Source organism: Notolepis coatsorum (genome assembly GCF_963971535.1).
Source record: "Notolepis coatsorum genome assembly, chromosome: 12".
In the NCBI taxonomy this organism is placed as follows: Eukaryota; Metazoa; Chordata; class Actinopteri; order Aulopiformes; family Paralepididae; genus Notolepis; species Notolepis coatsorum.
Genome location: NC_140176.1, coordinates 41,850,050 through 41,866,395, shown reverse-complemented (window position 1 = coordinate 41,866,395; position 16,346 = coordinate 41,850,050). Strand labels below are relative to the sequence as shown.

Sequence of the window (16,346 nt, the reverse complement as noted above, 5' to 3'; positions counted from 1 at the left end):
GTAGGCGAACTTGGCCTTACTCCCACACGTGGCGTCGCGGGGAGGCTTTACGTCTGTGACTCTATTGGAGGGTAAGAAACTGGACTGAAAAGAAAGTCCTACTTTAGTAGCGCAGTATATATACGCACTATGAACAAATAGTCCCATTAGTGGTGCGGTAGCCAGATTCCTACGCGGAACTAGGACTTGTTCGTACATGTGGAGCGGTACGTTTGAACTGGGTCTGAGGGGTATGGCAGCTTGGCACCAAGGTCTCGACCAATAGTAGAATGGAGACTATTATGGGATGTTCAGTAGGCTAGAATGGATATTCAATGCATATTGTACAAGGAATATACAAGGGATATCAGGGAATATTAGAGAATATACAAATACAATTAAATATATATATATAAATAAATATATATATTCGGTTTAATCTGGCCCTTCACAACACAAAGCAAATATCCTTTTTTGAAAAACGTACTCACTTTTCATACAATAACCCATTTATACTCATTGTATAAAGTACAGAAGTCATTCAATTAAATTCATTCAAATATATTTACACAAAACAATTACTTGACATAAAAGGCACAACCAGTGCCTTATTCATTGTGTTCGACTGCAGACATCTTGGTCAGCAAACAACAGGTGATTGTAATCAGACAACAGGTGATTGTAATCAAATAATCAAACAAAGGACAACTGTAGCCAATGAGCTGTGGCATTGTGTCATATTGGTTTGCATGACAACGTCATGAGAATCTAACTAAAATGGAATGTATGTCCTTCTGTCCATCTGGTCGACTTCACACTTGGCGGGTGTATTGCTGAGGACCCAGGTGCAGTGTGGAGTGTGAAGTTGACTGGATGAGTGGTTCTGGAGAAAGCTGCAAGGTACCAAGCGATCAGCCCGGTTTGAACAGGCACTGCACTGGTACTTTGAAGTGGTATTTGAGATGTGGAGAATCTAATTCTAGCTGACGAGGACAATTTGGACGAACCAATCAAATCTTACCTTGTCTAGCAAGAGATGAGCATGCTATAGATAATAATAATAATAATAATAATAATAATAATAATAATAATAATAATAATAATAATAATAATAATAATAATATAATAATAATAATAATAATAATAATAATAATAATAATAATAATAATAATAATAATAATAAAAACACTACTGATTTTGCTACTACTACTAATAATAGTAATGGCAATATAATAATAATAAAAACACTATACTACTACTACTACTACTACTACTACTACTACTACTACTACTACTACTAATACTAATGTCAATATAATAATAATAAAAACACTACTAATATGAATACTAATAATAGTAATGGCAATATAATAATAATAATAATAATAATAATAATAATAATAATAATAATAATAATAATAATAATAATAATAATAATAATAATAATAATAATAATAAAAACACTACTAATACTAATAGTAATGGCAATATAATAATAACAATAATAATAATAGATACAAAACAAAAAAACAACTGTAATTTAAGGCTAAAGGCTGAAATAAATGGCTAGAAGAGAATGTTATATTATAACATGTTTAACGTATTTCTGTTCACTCCCAGGTGATGCCGAGCATTGTGCAGCTGACGTCCCACAGTTTCTGAGCCAAGTCTTGGTCTGAACCGGCCCTGGAGCTCCTCGCCGGGCCACAGTCACTGTTCACATACGACACAGAACCACCGTTACACACCATCACACCTCCGCTCTTCTGTAAATAATTTACTATTTTATCTTACCTCATGTAATTTAATATTTAATTTGATCCTACTACTACTTATTGTTAACATTCTTGTATCCATTGTTGTTTCTTAATTGTGCACTGTTGAGTCTGAGCTCGAAACACAAACATGTCATTACCTGCAATGCCCCTGTATTGTTGTGTATTTGACTATAAAGAACTTGAACTTGAACTATTCCATCAGGGTATCTGCATTTAAGACTTTTAAAAACCTTTTTAATACCAATTAGAGCTAAATTGAATACCAATTTTACGACCATACTAGCAAAAAAACTAAAACATATAGCGACACTGAACTGGCGGTTGCATTTGTGCACCCATTTAAATTCTTACGCGTTCCATACAAGCTCTCGCCAGACGCACCAAGCTCCTGGTAGCCCCGCAAAAAACAACGACTTGAATACAAAAACATTTAATATATTTAATATCATTTAATCTCCCGACAGCTGGGCTGCCCCCCCAAATATGTAATGCCTTAAGTCTTATTAATACCTTTTAAGGCCTTAAATTGAGAATTATGAATTACATACCATACAAAAGAAAATCACCATTTAGACTCACACTTATGATGCATGACTTATAATTACCATAGAGTACTCACAAGAATCCAATAGGACTGCTTATAATGTACAGTGCTGTATATACGGCATATTTACATTTATATTTTTACTAGGGCTGTCAGTTTATCGCGTTAATTAGATTAATTAATTACACCAAAAATTATTGCGTTATGAAAATTAACTCAAAATTAATTACAAAAAGAACGTTTTTCTTTTTTCTTTTTTTTTTATACGTTTTTTTTTGTATCTCATTCATTCCATAAGAATGTAGAATACACATTTACAGACTTTTTTTTGCATGTTCTTGGTATCTGATTCTAGGGACATCTATGAATCTCAGGGAATGTATTCCCAGTGTCAGAAATACTGTGGGCTAGATCCACAAAGAATGGATTGCACGGTGCACCCTTACTTACAATTCATTATGAATTGAAAATGGGGGACCCTGATGTAAACAAGACGAAAGTATTTCTCTGGTCTGCATCCCCTTAACAATTGTGTGTATTGAGCCGTACTGTATTGTACCCATTCTGCAATCTGTTAATAAAGTTTTCAATCAATCAATCAAACTTAGGCAGTATCACCAGAGACAGTCTAGGGACAGGCTCTGATATCACTCCACCTGGTTTACATGTCAATGAGCCTAATTCACAACACTATGCTCCTACACATGTTGCTACAAAGAACCAAAAACACGGGTTTACTTTTCAGACTTAAATTGATTCTGTCCTGATATGACATTGAATAATGGATGAATCTAAGAGAGGAAGATGAACCAACGGCAGAGGAAGAGTAGATGAGACACAACGGCATCTGCCTTGGAATTGGATCAACTTCTCCCCTCCTCTACTCCCTGTACACACATGACTGTGTGGCACAGCGGAACAACAACACAATCATCAAATTTTCTGACGACACAGTAGTGGTGGGCCTGATCTCTGCAAACGACGAGAGGGCCTACCTGGAATAGGTAAAGGTTCTAGCGGGATGGTGTCAAGAGAACAGCCTCTCCCTGAACGTCAGCAAAACAAAAGAGATGATTGTGGACTTTAGGAGGTCGGGGGTCAGGGACTACAGCCCCCTCAGCATCGACGGGGCACCGGTTGAAAGAGTGAACAGTTTTAAGTACCTCGGAGTCCACATATCCGAGGACTTGACATGGACCACACACATTGACAGTGTTATCAAGAAGGCACGACAACGCCTCTACTTCCTTAGGCGCCTAAGGAAGTTCCAAGTGAGTCAGAAGATCATCAAGAACTTCTACTCATTGCACAATAGAGAGCATCCTGACTGGCAATATCACCTCCTGGTTTGGGAATAGCACTGCACAAGACCGTAGCAGACTACAGAGAGTGGCCCGTTCAGCCGAACGCACAATTGGAGGGGGGCTTCCCACTCTCCAAGACATTTACAACAAGCACTGCAGGGCCAAGGCTAAGAGAATAATCAAAGACCTCAGCCACCCAAACAACTGCCTATTTGAACTGCTGCGGTCAGGCAAGCGATACCGGAGTCTCATGGCAAGCACAGAGAGACTCAGAAGGAGCTTCTATCCCCAGGCCATCAGGATGCACAATGAACAATAACAAACCATCAAATACATCCACAGCACACACATCCACACGCACACACTCACTTTAAATAAACAACACACTGTAGCACCCACTTTAGACACTAACACACTTTATATTTATTGGTAAGGAGATTTGCACATCAATCTCATGCACCTCACCACCACAAGGTGGCACCACAAGCTAAGCTATAACTCACCATTTCTACACTGTACTGTATCTGCATTGTATATACTGTACATATACTGTATATATGTATATTGACATTTTTTGTTTTGTTTACACTTGTTTACGTACTTGACTTTCTATTTTATACTTATATTATACTATTTTATTATGTTATGTATTATGTTATTTTATCTAGCACACTCTCAGGAGCAAAACAGAAAGAAGCATTTCATGCAAAAGTATTCTGTATTCTGTAATAAAGAAACTTGAAACTTGAACTTGAACACAGCAGCAGAAATGAAGCAAGTGAAGAATGTCAATTGCTTGGCAAAAGGGAGGTATTTTCTTTTGGCGAAAGACCAAAATGAATTTATCAAAACAAACCTCTGTCTTTGTTTAGGCTAACTCTGTCAACAATAATAGAACATTTTATATAAAAGCAATAACATACTTGAGGTTGTGCTACACCATGGGTATTGGCACTGGTGTGCTGATCTGTGGCAATAACCACTACCACGCATATGTTGTTATAGGAGAACACCACTCAAATAAACAAATGCTAATATGTTTAGTTCAATCAATGTTTGATTTGAACTACTCTGTGCAAAAGTCAGAAACCAGAGAAGTAAGAATCAAACTTGTGATCAAGTATAAAGTCTGGAGCTGCTCCGCTTACAATGAATGGAAGATTTTGTGGACCCACAGGACATTTGTTTTCTATTTTCTTTTATATCCAGATGAACTTTATTCTATAGTCTCAGTTCTGAAACAGAAAATGTACCTACAGTATGAACTCACAACATTCCCCTGGGTGCTCTCAGTATCATCTATAAATTATTTCCCAATTCATCGTCTATGGAGCAACTTCAGACATTATACTTGTGTGGTAGAAACGGTCTCCCCCGTTTGTATTGTACAGTTTCTTCCCCCTCGAATGTATATATTTTATGATCTCTGTCTCTTAAACAGTACTGTATATTTGTATATCTTGTATGTCATAAATGTCTGGATGTAACAGTACTGTATATCTGTATGTTGTGTATGTCATAAATGTTATGATGAATTGAAAATGGGGGACCCTGATATAAACAAGACGAAAGTCTTTCTCTGGTCTGCATCCCTGTGTGTATTGAGCCGTACTGTATTGTATCTATTCTGCAATCTGTTAATAAAATGTTCAATCAATCAATCAATCAATCACCTCCCCTACTACCTTCCCTTTGTGTCCTACCTTGAATACCCCCCCCTATCCCACCATCATGTCTTCCTTTGTAACAACGGTGAGCACTCCGGTGTGCCTGATTACTTTTACCAACGGATTTCCAGTTCTGCGTTCTGCGATCTGATTGGCCACTGACGTTTCTGGTCGCGCCAATCGTGTGACGCCTGTTTCTATCACCAGTTAAGCTTAGGCACTCTTTCAAAGTTGGTTAAGGTTAGAGTTTGTCTTAGAGCAGGGCGATAGAACACCAGCCCTGATTCCAAACTCTAACCTTAACCAACTTCGAAAGAGTCGCCTAAGCTTAACCAGTGATAAACTAGGCGTTAGGTAGTTTGAGGTTTGAGGTAGTTAGAGGCGGAAATGGGCGATTGGGCGCACATGTCACATGACCAGAAAAGTCAGTGGCCAATCAGATCGCACCAGAAACGTCAGTGGCCAATCAGATCGCAGAACGCGAACGCGGAACTGGAAATCCGTTGGTAAAAAACTGGACGCCTCCGGTGTCTGGTAAATGTACCCACATAAGTTGTGCTCTAATGTAATGGTGCCATTTGACGCAAAGCAAATATCCTTTTTTGAAAAACGTACTCACTTTTCATACAATAACCCATTTATACTCATTGTATAAAGTACAGAAGTCATTCAATTAAATTCATTCAAATATATTTACACAAAACAATTACTTGACATAAAAGGCACAACCAGTGCCTTATTCATTGTGTTCGACTGCAGACATCTTGGTCAGCAAACAACAGGTGATTGTAATCAGACAACAGGTGATTGTAATCAAATAATCAAACAAAGGACAACTGTAGCCAATGAGCTGTGGCATTGTGTCATATTGGTTTGCATGACAACGTCATGAGAATCTAACTAAAATGGAATGTATGTCCTTCTGTCCATCTGGTCGACTTCACACTTGGCGGGTGTATTGCTGAGGACCCAGGTGCAGTGTGGAGTGTGAAGTTGACTGGATGAGTGGTTCTGGAGAAAGCTGCAAGGTACCAAGCGATCAGCCCGGTTTGAACAGGCACTGCACTGGTACTTTGAAGTGGTATTTGAGATGTGGAGAATCTAATTCTAGCTGATGAGGACAATTTGGACGAACCAATCAAATCTTACCTTGTCTAGCAAGAGATGAGCATGCTATAGATAATAATAATAATAATAATAATAATAATAATAATAATAATAATAATAATAATAATAATAATAATAATAATAATAATAATAATAATAATAATAATAATAATAATAATAATAATAATAATAATAATAATAATAATAATAATAATAAAAACACTACTGATTTTGCTACTACTACTAATAATAGTAATGGCAATATAATAATAATAAAAACACTATACTACTACTACTACTACTACTACTACTACTACTACTACTACTACTACTACTACTACTACTACTACTAATACTAATGTCAATATAATAATAATAAAAACACTACTAATATGAATACTAATAATAGTAATGGCAATATAATAATAATAATAATAATAATAATAATAATAATAATAATAATAATAATAATAATAATAATAATAATAATAATAATAATAATAATAATAATAATAATAATAATAATAATAATAATAATAATAATAATAATAATAATAATAAAACACTACTAATACTAATAGTAATGGCAATATAATAACAATAATAATAATAGATACAAAACAAAAAAACAACTGTAATTTAAGGCTAAAGGCTGAAATAAATGGCTAGAAGAGAATGTTATATTATAACATGTTTAACGTATTTCTGTTCACTCCCAGGTGATGCCGAGCATTGTGCAGCTGACGTCCCACAGTTTCTGAGCCAAGTCTTGGTCTGAACCGGCCCTGGAGCTCCTCGCCGGGCCACAGTCACTGTTCACATACGACACAGAACCACCGTTACACACCATCACACCTCCGCTCTTCTGTAAATAATTTACTATTTTATTTTACCTCATGTAATTTAATATTTAATTTGATCCTACTACTACTTATTGTTAACATTCTTGTATCCATTGTTGTTTCTTAATTGTGCACTGTTGAGTCTGAGCTCGAAACACAAACATGTCATTACCTGCAATGCCCCTGTATTGTTGTGTATTTGACTATAAAGAACTTGAACTTGAACTATTCCATCAGGGTATCTGCATTTAAGACTTTTAAAAACCTTTTTAATACCAATTAGAGCTAAATTGAATACCAATTTTACGACCATACTAGCAAAAAAACTAAAACATATAGCGACACTGAACTGGCGGTTGCATTTGTGCACCCATTTAAATTCTTACGCGTTCCATACAAGCTCTCGCCAGACGCACCAAGCTCCTGGTAGCCCCGCAAAAAACAACGACTTGAATACAAAAACATTTAATATATTTAATATCATTTAATCTCCCGACAGCTGGGCTGCCCCCCCAAATATGTAATGCCTTAAGTCTTATTAATACCTTTTAAGGCCTTAAATTGAGAATTATGAATTACATACCATACAAAAGAAAATCACCATTTAGACTCACACTTATGATGCATGACTTATAATTACCATAGAGTACTCACAAGAATCCAATAGGACTGCTTATAATGTACAGTGCTGTATATACGGCATATTTACATTTATATTTTTACTAGGGCTGTCAGTTTATCGCGTTAATTAGATTAATTAATTACACCGAAAATTATTGCGTTATGAAAATTAACTCAAAATTAATTACAAAAAGAAAGTTTTTTTTTTCTTTTTTTTTTATACGTTTTTTTTTGTATCTCATTCATTCCATAAGAATGTAGAATACACATTTACAGACTTTTTTTGCATGTTCTTGGTATCTGATTCTAGGGACATCTATGAATCTCAGGGAATGTATTCCCAGTGTCAGAAATACTGTGGGCTAGATCCACAAAGAATGGATTGCACGGTGCACCCTTACTTACAATTCATTATGAATTGAAAATGGGGGACCCTGATGTAAACAAGACGAAAGTATTTCTCTGGTCTGCATCCCCTTAACAATTGTGTGTATTGAGCCGTACTGTATTGTACCCATTCTGCAATCTGTTAATAACATTTTCATTCAATCAATCAATCTGCGCGGTGATTGAAAATTTTATTTTGAGTAAATTGTAATGAACCAAATGAGAATATCAATGCATTTTTTTTTAATCTTTAACTGTGAATAACACCATGCTCAAATTGACCAGACCTGAAAAATCTAAGCAAATTAATAGATGGAAGATGATTAAACAGAAGGTTTTGTAGATACAGTACTGAATTCTGCCATCCGGACACATGCAATTTGAAATATGATTATAGAATATAGAATATCAGGCATAAAATGGTTATGCGATTAAAATGCGATTAATTAGATTAATTAATTACAAATCCTGTAATTAATTAGATTAATTTTTTTAATCGCCTGACAGCACTAATTTTTACATTTATATTTACTGCATATATACCGGTATATCCCATATATTTGTCTGAATATACCTGCATATAACCCCTCTATATACTTACTTATACACCTGCATTATATAACCCATAGCTCTGTATGATAGCATGTACAATAATTCTGTAAGGTTCCTAGAGTTTGCACTGAATTAGGAAAATCGGCTTTTAGCTCTGTGCCCCAGAAACATGGAATGTTTTGCAATGCACTTTAAAACTCAATTCATTAGTATCTATTGGTCAGTTTAAATGTTTAATAGCAAACCACTTCACCACAGTCTGCAGTTGTTTTTAATTATTTTAAATGTTTAATTGATTGACTTTCTGTTTCTATATATATATTTCTTTTGTATTTATTATGTTGTATTTCTCGACGTTATTGTAAATGAGAGCTTGCTCTCAATGATCCTTCAAGCTTAATAAAGATTGAATGAATGAATGAATGAATGAATGAATGAATGAATGAATGAATGAATGAATGAATGAATGAAATGAACTCTTAAGCCTGTGTCTGCTTTAGCCCAATATCCAGTTGTAGCCATTTACATTCCACAAAGCTATTTTGACTGCATCACACCTCAGCAGAGAAGCTACCCGCCCACCTGGCGGCTCTGTGTCACAGTCTCCGTGTACACTCTCTCTCTTTGAATCTTATTTGGCTGAATTTGTCCTTGAAGTAGAGAAATCCATCCAAATCCATGAAGAGTACAGTACTGTATAGAGCGTGTGTATGGTATGTGCATGCACAGTGGTGGAGGAGTACAGTACTGTATAGAGCGTGTGTATGGTATGTGCATGCACAGTGGTGGAGGAGTACAGTACTGTATATAGCGTGTGTATGGTATGTGCATGCACAGTGGTGGAAGAGTACAGTACTGTATATAGTGTGTGTATGGTATGTGCATGCACAGTGGTGGAAGAGTACAGTACTGTATAGAGCGTGTGTATGGTATGTGCATGCACACAGTGGTGGAAGAGTACAGTACTGTATAGAGCGTGTGTATGGTATGTGCATGCACACAGTGGTGGAAGAGTACAGTACTGTATAGAGCGTGTGTATGGTATGTGCATGCACACAGTGGTGGAGGAGTACAGTACTGTATAGAGCGTGTGTATGGTACAGTATGTGCATTGCACAGTGGTGGAAGAGTACAGTACTGTATATAGCGTGTGTATGGTATGTGCATTGCACAGTGGTGGAAGAAGTACACAGTTCCTTTACTTAAGTAAAAGTAGATACCCAGATAAATGAGTACTCTGGTCAAAGTAAAAGTCCTCCATTCAAATTCTACTTGAATAAAAATAGAGAAGTATTGCTATTGAATGTACTTAAGTATCTAAAGTAAAAGTATGCATTCTAGATGACGTTTCTGTATTCCAATGACGTCTAAAGGTTCATGTTAAAGTGGTACATGGTCCAGTTATGCTGCTCTGATTAAAGGTTAGGTTAAAGTGGTATGTGGTCCAGTTATGCAGCTCTGATTGAAGGTTAGGTTAAAGTGGTATGTGGTCCAGTTATGCTGCTCTGATTAGATCCTCTTGAAGTTGACAAGCTTCAGATTTTAATTAAAGTACATAATATATTTATATATTTACATTTTACATAACATTCATATATTTCTGCCATGTTTTCTATGCTAAATCCTTTTCTTCAAAGTAACTAGTAACTGGTTCTGATAAATGTAGTGGAGTAAAAAGTACAATATTTCCTTTGAAATGTAGTGGAGTGAAAGTACAAAGTTGCCTAAAATGAAAATACTCACGTAAAGTACAAGGAGCTCGAATTTGTACTCAAGTACAGTACTTTGTAAAAAATACTTAGTTACTTTCCACCACTGTGCATGCATGTGTGTAATGGGGATCCTAAATAAACATAAACACACTGTATATCAGCCCAGTGTATACCTGAAGTATCCTCCGGTCTGGCTCTCCAGGCCAGGCTCCACCGAGCAGTAGATGGTGGTCTGAGCTCCTTCCACCGTGGTCTTGGTGAACACCCGGCATATCTTCACCGACAGCTGGATACACTGGGGCTGGTGACGCCACAGATCCGACTGCACCACGCCCGGGTGGAGGGAGAACACGCTTACCCCTGTACCTGGAAGAGATATGAGACACACACATGAGCAAAGAACGCACACACCCCCCCCACACACACGTCAAGGAAACTATAAAAGAAGGAAGGGTCATCACGTCAGAATACCAGCGTTCTACGCTCTGCTTGGTGTCATACTTTGGTGTCAGTTCTATTAAAGCCTGTATTAAAATTCTAAAAAAGGTGCGTTTTAAGCAGCGATTTAAAAGCTTCTAGGCTCTCTGCAGATCTTATGTGGGGGGAGGCTGTTCCAGAGCCGAGGGGCAGCAGCAGCGAAGGCTCTGTCTCCCCTGGTTTTGAGCCTGGTCCTGGGCACCTCCAACAGCAGCTGGTCAGCGGACCTTAGGGCTCTGGATGGGGTGTGGTGGTGCAGGAGCTCAGCAAGGTACAATGGAGCCAGCCCATGTAGTGCTTTAAAAACAGTGAGCAGCAATTTAAAATCAATGCGGAAATGGACGGGGAGCCAGTGGAGTGAAGCCAGGACTGGTGTAATGTGGTCACGTTTTTTGGAGAGAAGACGGGCAGCCGCATTTTGGACTAATTGTAGGCGACGGAGCAGCGACTGGTCAATGCCAACATACAGCGCATTACAGTAAACCAGCCGGGTCGTGCATTCACATGCTACAGGGTGACGTTACGTAATGACCGTTCCTTCTTTTATAGTTTCCTTCACGTGAGCATGCACGCACGCGCACACACACACACACACACACACACACACACACACACACACACACACACACACACACACACGTTCCAGCGCCTGTTCCTATACTCTTGTTTCTCTCTTTCTCTCTCTCCTTGTGTTTCCAGCCCCTGTTTCTCTGTCTGTCTCTCCCTCTGGTTTCTTTCTGCCTCTCTGTGTTTCCACCCCGGTCCAGCAGATGTCCCTGTATGTCTTCCCCATACACCCAGCTGTCGTATAGTAGTGTTGTCTGACCGCCTGTCCCCTACCGTCTGCTACCCATGTGTTCCCTGTGTTAGCATTACTTCTGCCCCCCCCCCCCCCCCCCCTCTGTTCTGTGTATCCTGTATGGCTGTATGCCAACATTATGGGAAATGCGCTTATCGTCTTCTGCAGAGTCAGACAAGAAGGTATATACCAATTACCTCTCTGTGCATTCAGTAGAATCCGGCTGCAAGCTAGCCTAGCTTAGCTCAAATGAATGGAAGTAGATACGGACCACTAGCCTAGCTTAAAACTCCGGGAGAGGTGTTTTTGGCCAACAGCTAGGCTAGCTGACACACACACACACACACACACACACACACACACACACACACACACACACACACACACACACACACACACACACACACATGCGCAAGCTTTCATGCACTGTGGGGACATTCCATAGATTTACATACATTCCCTAACTCCGAAACCTTTTCAGTTTTACGTCCAAATCAACCTGGATTCAGAGCCAACCATAGCACAATAACAGCTGTTACACTAGTTTCAAACAACAGTATGGCTGCTTTGGACAACAAAAGAACATTGTGCTTCCATTTTTGTTGATCATACCTTAGTTTTTACAAAGATTGCATAATATTGGTTTTGATAACGTGGCTTGTGACTGGCTTCATAATTATTTGTTTGATAGAAGTCAGTCTGTGAAATCCGGGAGTGCAAAGTCTGAATTCCTGTCAGTTTTAGGCCCTGTGCTTTTTACTATCTATATTAGTAATATTGTCTCCACTCTCAATGATTGTCATGTATGTTTTTATGCAGACGCCATGGTTATATATTGTACAGCTGATTCTGTTCAGCTTGCCGTTGAGAATCTGCAGCTTGCCTTTAATTCTGTCCAGGATGCTCTTGTTAATCATAGGCTGGTCCTAAATGCAAGCAAGACAACATTCATGTTGTTTTCTAGGTCCAGTGTGTCTATATCCACTGTGAGTGGTTCTACAATTGAGAGGGTCTCTGAATATAAATACCCCTGCATCTGGCTTGACTGGCTAGAAATTCTCATTTAAATATCATATTGATGATCTTGTCTCCAAATTGAGACAGAAAACTTGATTTATTTATGGAAATCAATCAAATGAATCACGTTGCCATGTGTGCAGCAGAAAAAGGATTAAATCTTTTTTTTTAATGATCTTTTTCCCCTTTATTTTTTCATTTTTCTCCCATCCCAATGTTAGTCGTTATGCCAATTCCCAATCCCCTTCCTAGTTGTTGCGCACTCTACCCCCTACCGTCGGTCTGGAAGGGCGGAGACTATCTCATGCTTCCTCCAACACATGTGTAGTCAGCCCACCGCTTCTTTTCACCTGGCAGCGCGGACTCTCCCTGGGAGAGTGTAACGTGTGGAAGGTCACACTACCTCTCCCAGATCCTTCCCTTGCCGTGCAGGCGCCCCGACCGAACTGTAGGAGTCGCTGTTTACAACGACGAGGACCCACCCACGCCGGCTTCCCACCCGCTAACACTGCCAATTGTGTTAGTGTGGACGGTCGGCCAAGCCAGAGGCACCACAGCCGGATTCGATCCCACTGGCTCTGTGGTGGTAGACAGACGCTTAGTCCACTGCGCTAACCGGCCGCCCAGAAAAAGGATTGTTGAAGTCATTTTCCTCTCAGTGTTAAGACTATTATTTATAGAATTACTGCTCCATGTACTCAAGTGCCTTGACACAGCCTATCATTCTGCCCTAAGATTTATTACCAGCGATAGTAATGGTAGCCTACCCACCATTGTGTCCTTTATGACAGGGTGGGCTTGTCCTCTCTGACAGAGGCGTGAGGTGTTACCTGTTTATTTTTAAGGCCGTTGCTGGAATGCTCCCTCCTTATATTACATCAGTGTTGGAATGGAACTCTGGTCCCTATGTAAACTGCTCATATGACCTGCTCATGCTTAAGGTCCCTCAGGCCCACTCAGAACTTGGGAGGTCAGCATTTTTCTTCCAACCACTTGGAATAAGCTCCAAACATCCCTTAAAAAGAGCACTTTACCTACTTATGGGAAGTTCAGATCACTTATTCTGAACATTTCTGTTTCTGATTGTAACCGTTTAAATGTATTCTGGATTGTATGGATTCTAATTGTATGATTTCATCTGTGAATTATTTGTTTGTTTACATTGTTTTAAATTTATTTAAAAAAAGAAATGTTTGGTGTATATTATAATGTATTGCTTCTTATTGTTTTTGTAATCTTGGCTGCATTGAAAACGAAGGCTTGTCTCTCAATTTAATTTGTCTGAGTATAAAAGAAAGGTTATGAATGAATGAATGAATGAATGAATGAATGAATGAATGAATGAATGAATGAATGAATGAATGAATGAATGAATGAACCCCAACCCTACCTCCTTTACCTTGTGTGAGGGCCAATGTCCTCACAACGGAAAAAAATAATAAAAAACTTGTTTATCACTTGTGGGGACGTTTGGACACACACACGCACACACACACACACACATGTGTAATCCCGCTGACACACTTAGCCACACGCATAACATGCACACATATAGGTTACAGTACACAGTGCGGCGGGGAGACAGGATGCGGCTGTGGCATGAAACCAAATCCTGGAGACTCCACCCTGGATTCTATTCATTATGTCCAGTGGGATAAACACCCCTATAGAGGTCAACGCAGGTTCACATTCTCCTGGATCCCGCCAGCTTCGACATCCTGTTGCGACACCGGGAGGGAGGGAGGAGGAGGTTGAACCCCGCCGTGTATAAAAATAAAACGTTAAGACAGAGAATGTGTAGCCACGCGATACGGAACTGAGTGATGCAGTGAAGCTCCGGAGGAGGACAGCGTTGGAGCGCAACGCATAGGAACCAGCTGCTGCTGATGTAGGTTGATGGATCCACTCCTCATATTAGAACAAGCTGCTGCTGATCTGGGTTGATGGATCCACTCCTCGATCTGATCACATCTCAGCGTTTCTCTATCCGGCGTACAGACAACGCCTCAAGCAAGCCCCCCCCCCCCCCCCACCAGTAAGTAAAACTGTTAAAGTGTGGAATGAAGACACTGAACTGGTGCTTCAGGACTGCTTTGGGAGTACAGACTGGGATGTGTTTAAAACCACTGCTCCCGGATGACTCTACTGTGGATTTAGAGGAATACGCTTCCAGTGTAACTGGCTACATCAGCACATGTGTGGAAAACATTGTGTCCACAAAACAATGCAAGACATACCCAAACCAAAGACCCTGGATTAACTGTGATGTTCGGTCCAAGCTACATGCCCGCTCCACTGCATTTGTCTCAGGCAACGCTGAGAACTACAAGAAGGCCAGATACGACCTGCATCAGCAAGGCCAAGGGACAATACAGACGGAAGCTGGAGGGATTCTACTCCACCACAGATTTCCGGTGCATGTGGCAAGGCCTGCAGCACATCACAGACTACAGGGGAGCAACCCTCACTGCCAGATGAGCTGAATGAGTTCTACGCCCACTTCAAGGTCCACAACACCAACCAACAGAGAGGGGTTCTGACCACGGAGCGCGCACAGGACCCACCACTCACTGGGACAATGGCAGACGTACGGTTCTGAGGAGAACTAACCCACGGAAGGCAGCCGGCTCAGACAACATCTCTGGCCGTGCCCTCAGGGTCTGTTCATCAGAGCTGGCTGATGTACTTGCTGACATACATGTATACAACTTGTCACTAGCACAAGCTGTTGTGCCCACTTGCTTCAAGACCACCACCATCGTGCCCCTGCCAAAGAAAAACAATGTGACCTGTCTGAATGACTCTCAACCCAATAGTGATGAAGTTATGAGAGGATAGTCATAAAGCAAAAAGACCATCCCAGATTCTCAGCAACTTCTATAGAAGTACGGTTGAGAGTGTCCTTTTTTTTTTTTTATATGTAAAACAAAATAATAATTAGTGCAAATATATTGTCACAGATCAATCCATCGAAAAACAAATCAAAAGCAGTCCCATCATTAATTTAATCTAGTCCCTGTTTCTGTTCAACGATTTGACTAAAGCTTCAGCTTCTTCAGGTGTGTTGAACTGACTTTCTTTGCCGTGATAAGTAACGATGAGACTGGATGACCAATTCTGAACCGGAGACCCTCCACCTCCCGGGGCCGTCGCCTCACCTCACCTCGTTGAACGCTGCACCACATACGAGTGTAAGGTATCAAAACGACCGGCTTGGTCCAACTCGAGTTGCTATTACTTTGTGGAAAGTATCACCGCACCGTTTGGCTACAAATTGACTCTAAACAGGCAATTTTGGTCCATAGGAATGAATGGCGGAATGTTCAAAAGTAGAGTGTAGAAGCTGCATTTTTTTGTTTTACCATCACCTTTTGTAAATTGCGACAGTGGTCTCAATTCTGGACGTAGATATAAAACCAACACACCAAAACGATGCCACGACTGTGCCCTCGCTCATAAAAGCTAAATAAATGGAATTGGACATTTCTATCTCAACTTATGGCCATTTCTTTGACAGTCATGCTCTCTACCCTCTAGCTTTGCGTCAGTTAGGATTTGAA

General features: G+C 39.5%; 1 protein-coding gene across 1 annotated transcript in view; it reads right to left on the bottom strand.

Moving 5' to 3' along the window:
* Positions 1–7,088: 7,088 nt before the first annotated feature.
* The window catches only part of LOC311238140 (retinol dehydrogenase 12-like), a gene marked incomplete at both ends in the record, with an annotated part of 40,240 nt that continues 30,982 nt past the window's right edge, over positions 7,089–16,346 (bottom strand). Inside the window, 2 exons of the mRNA XM_084326147.1 lie at positions 7,089–7,191; positions 10,667–10,859. Coding sequence (XP_084182273.1) covers positions 7,089–7,191; positions 10,667–10,859 — 296 coding nt within the window. The remainder of the gene's footprint in view (positions 7,192–10,666; positions 10,860–16,346) is intronic.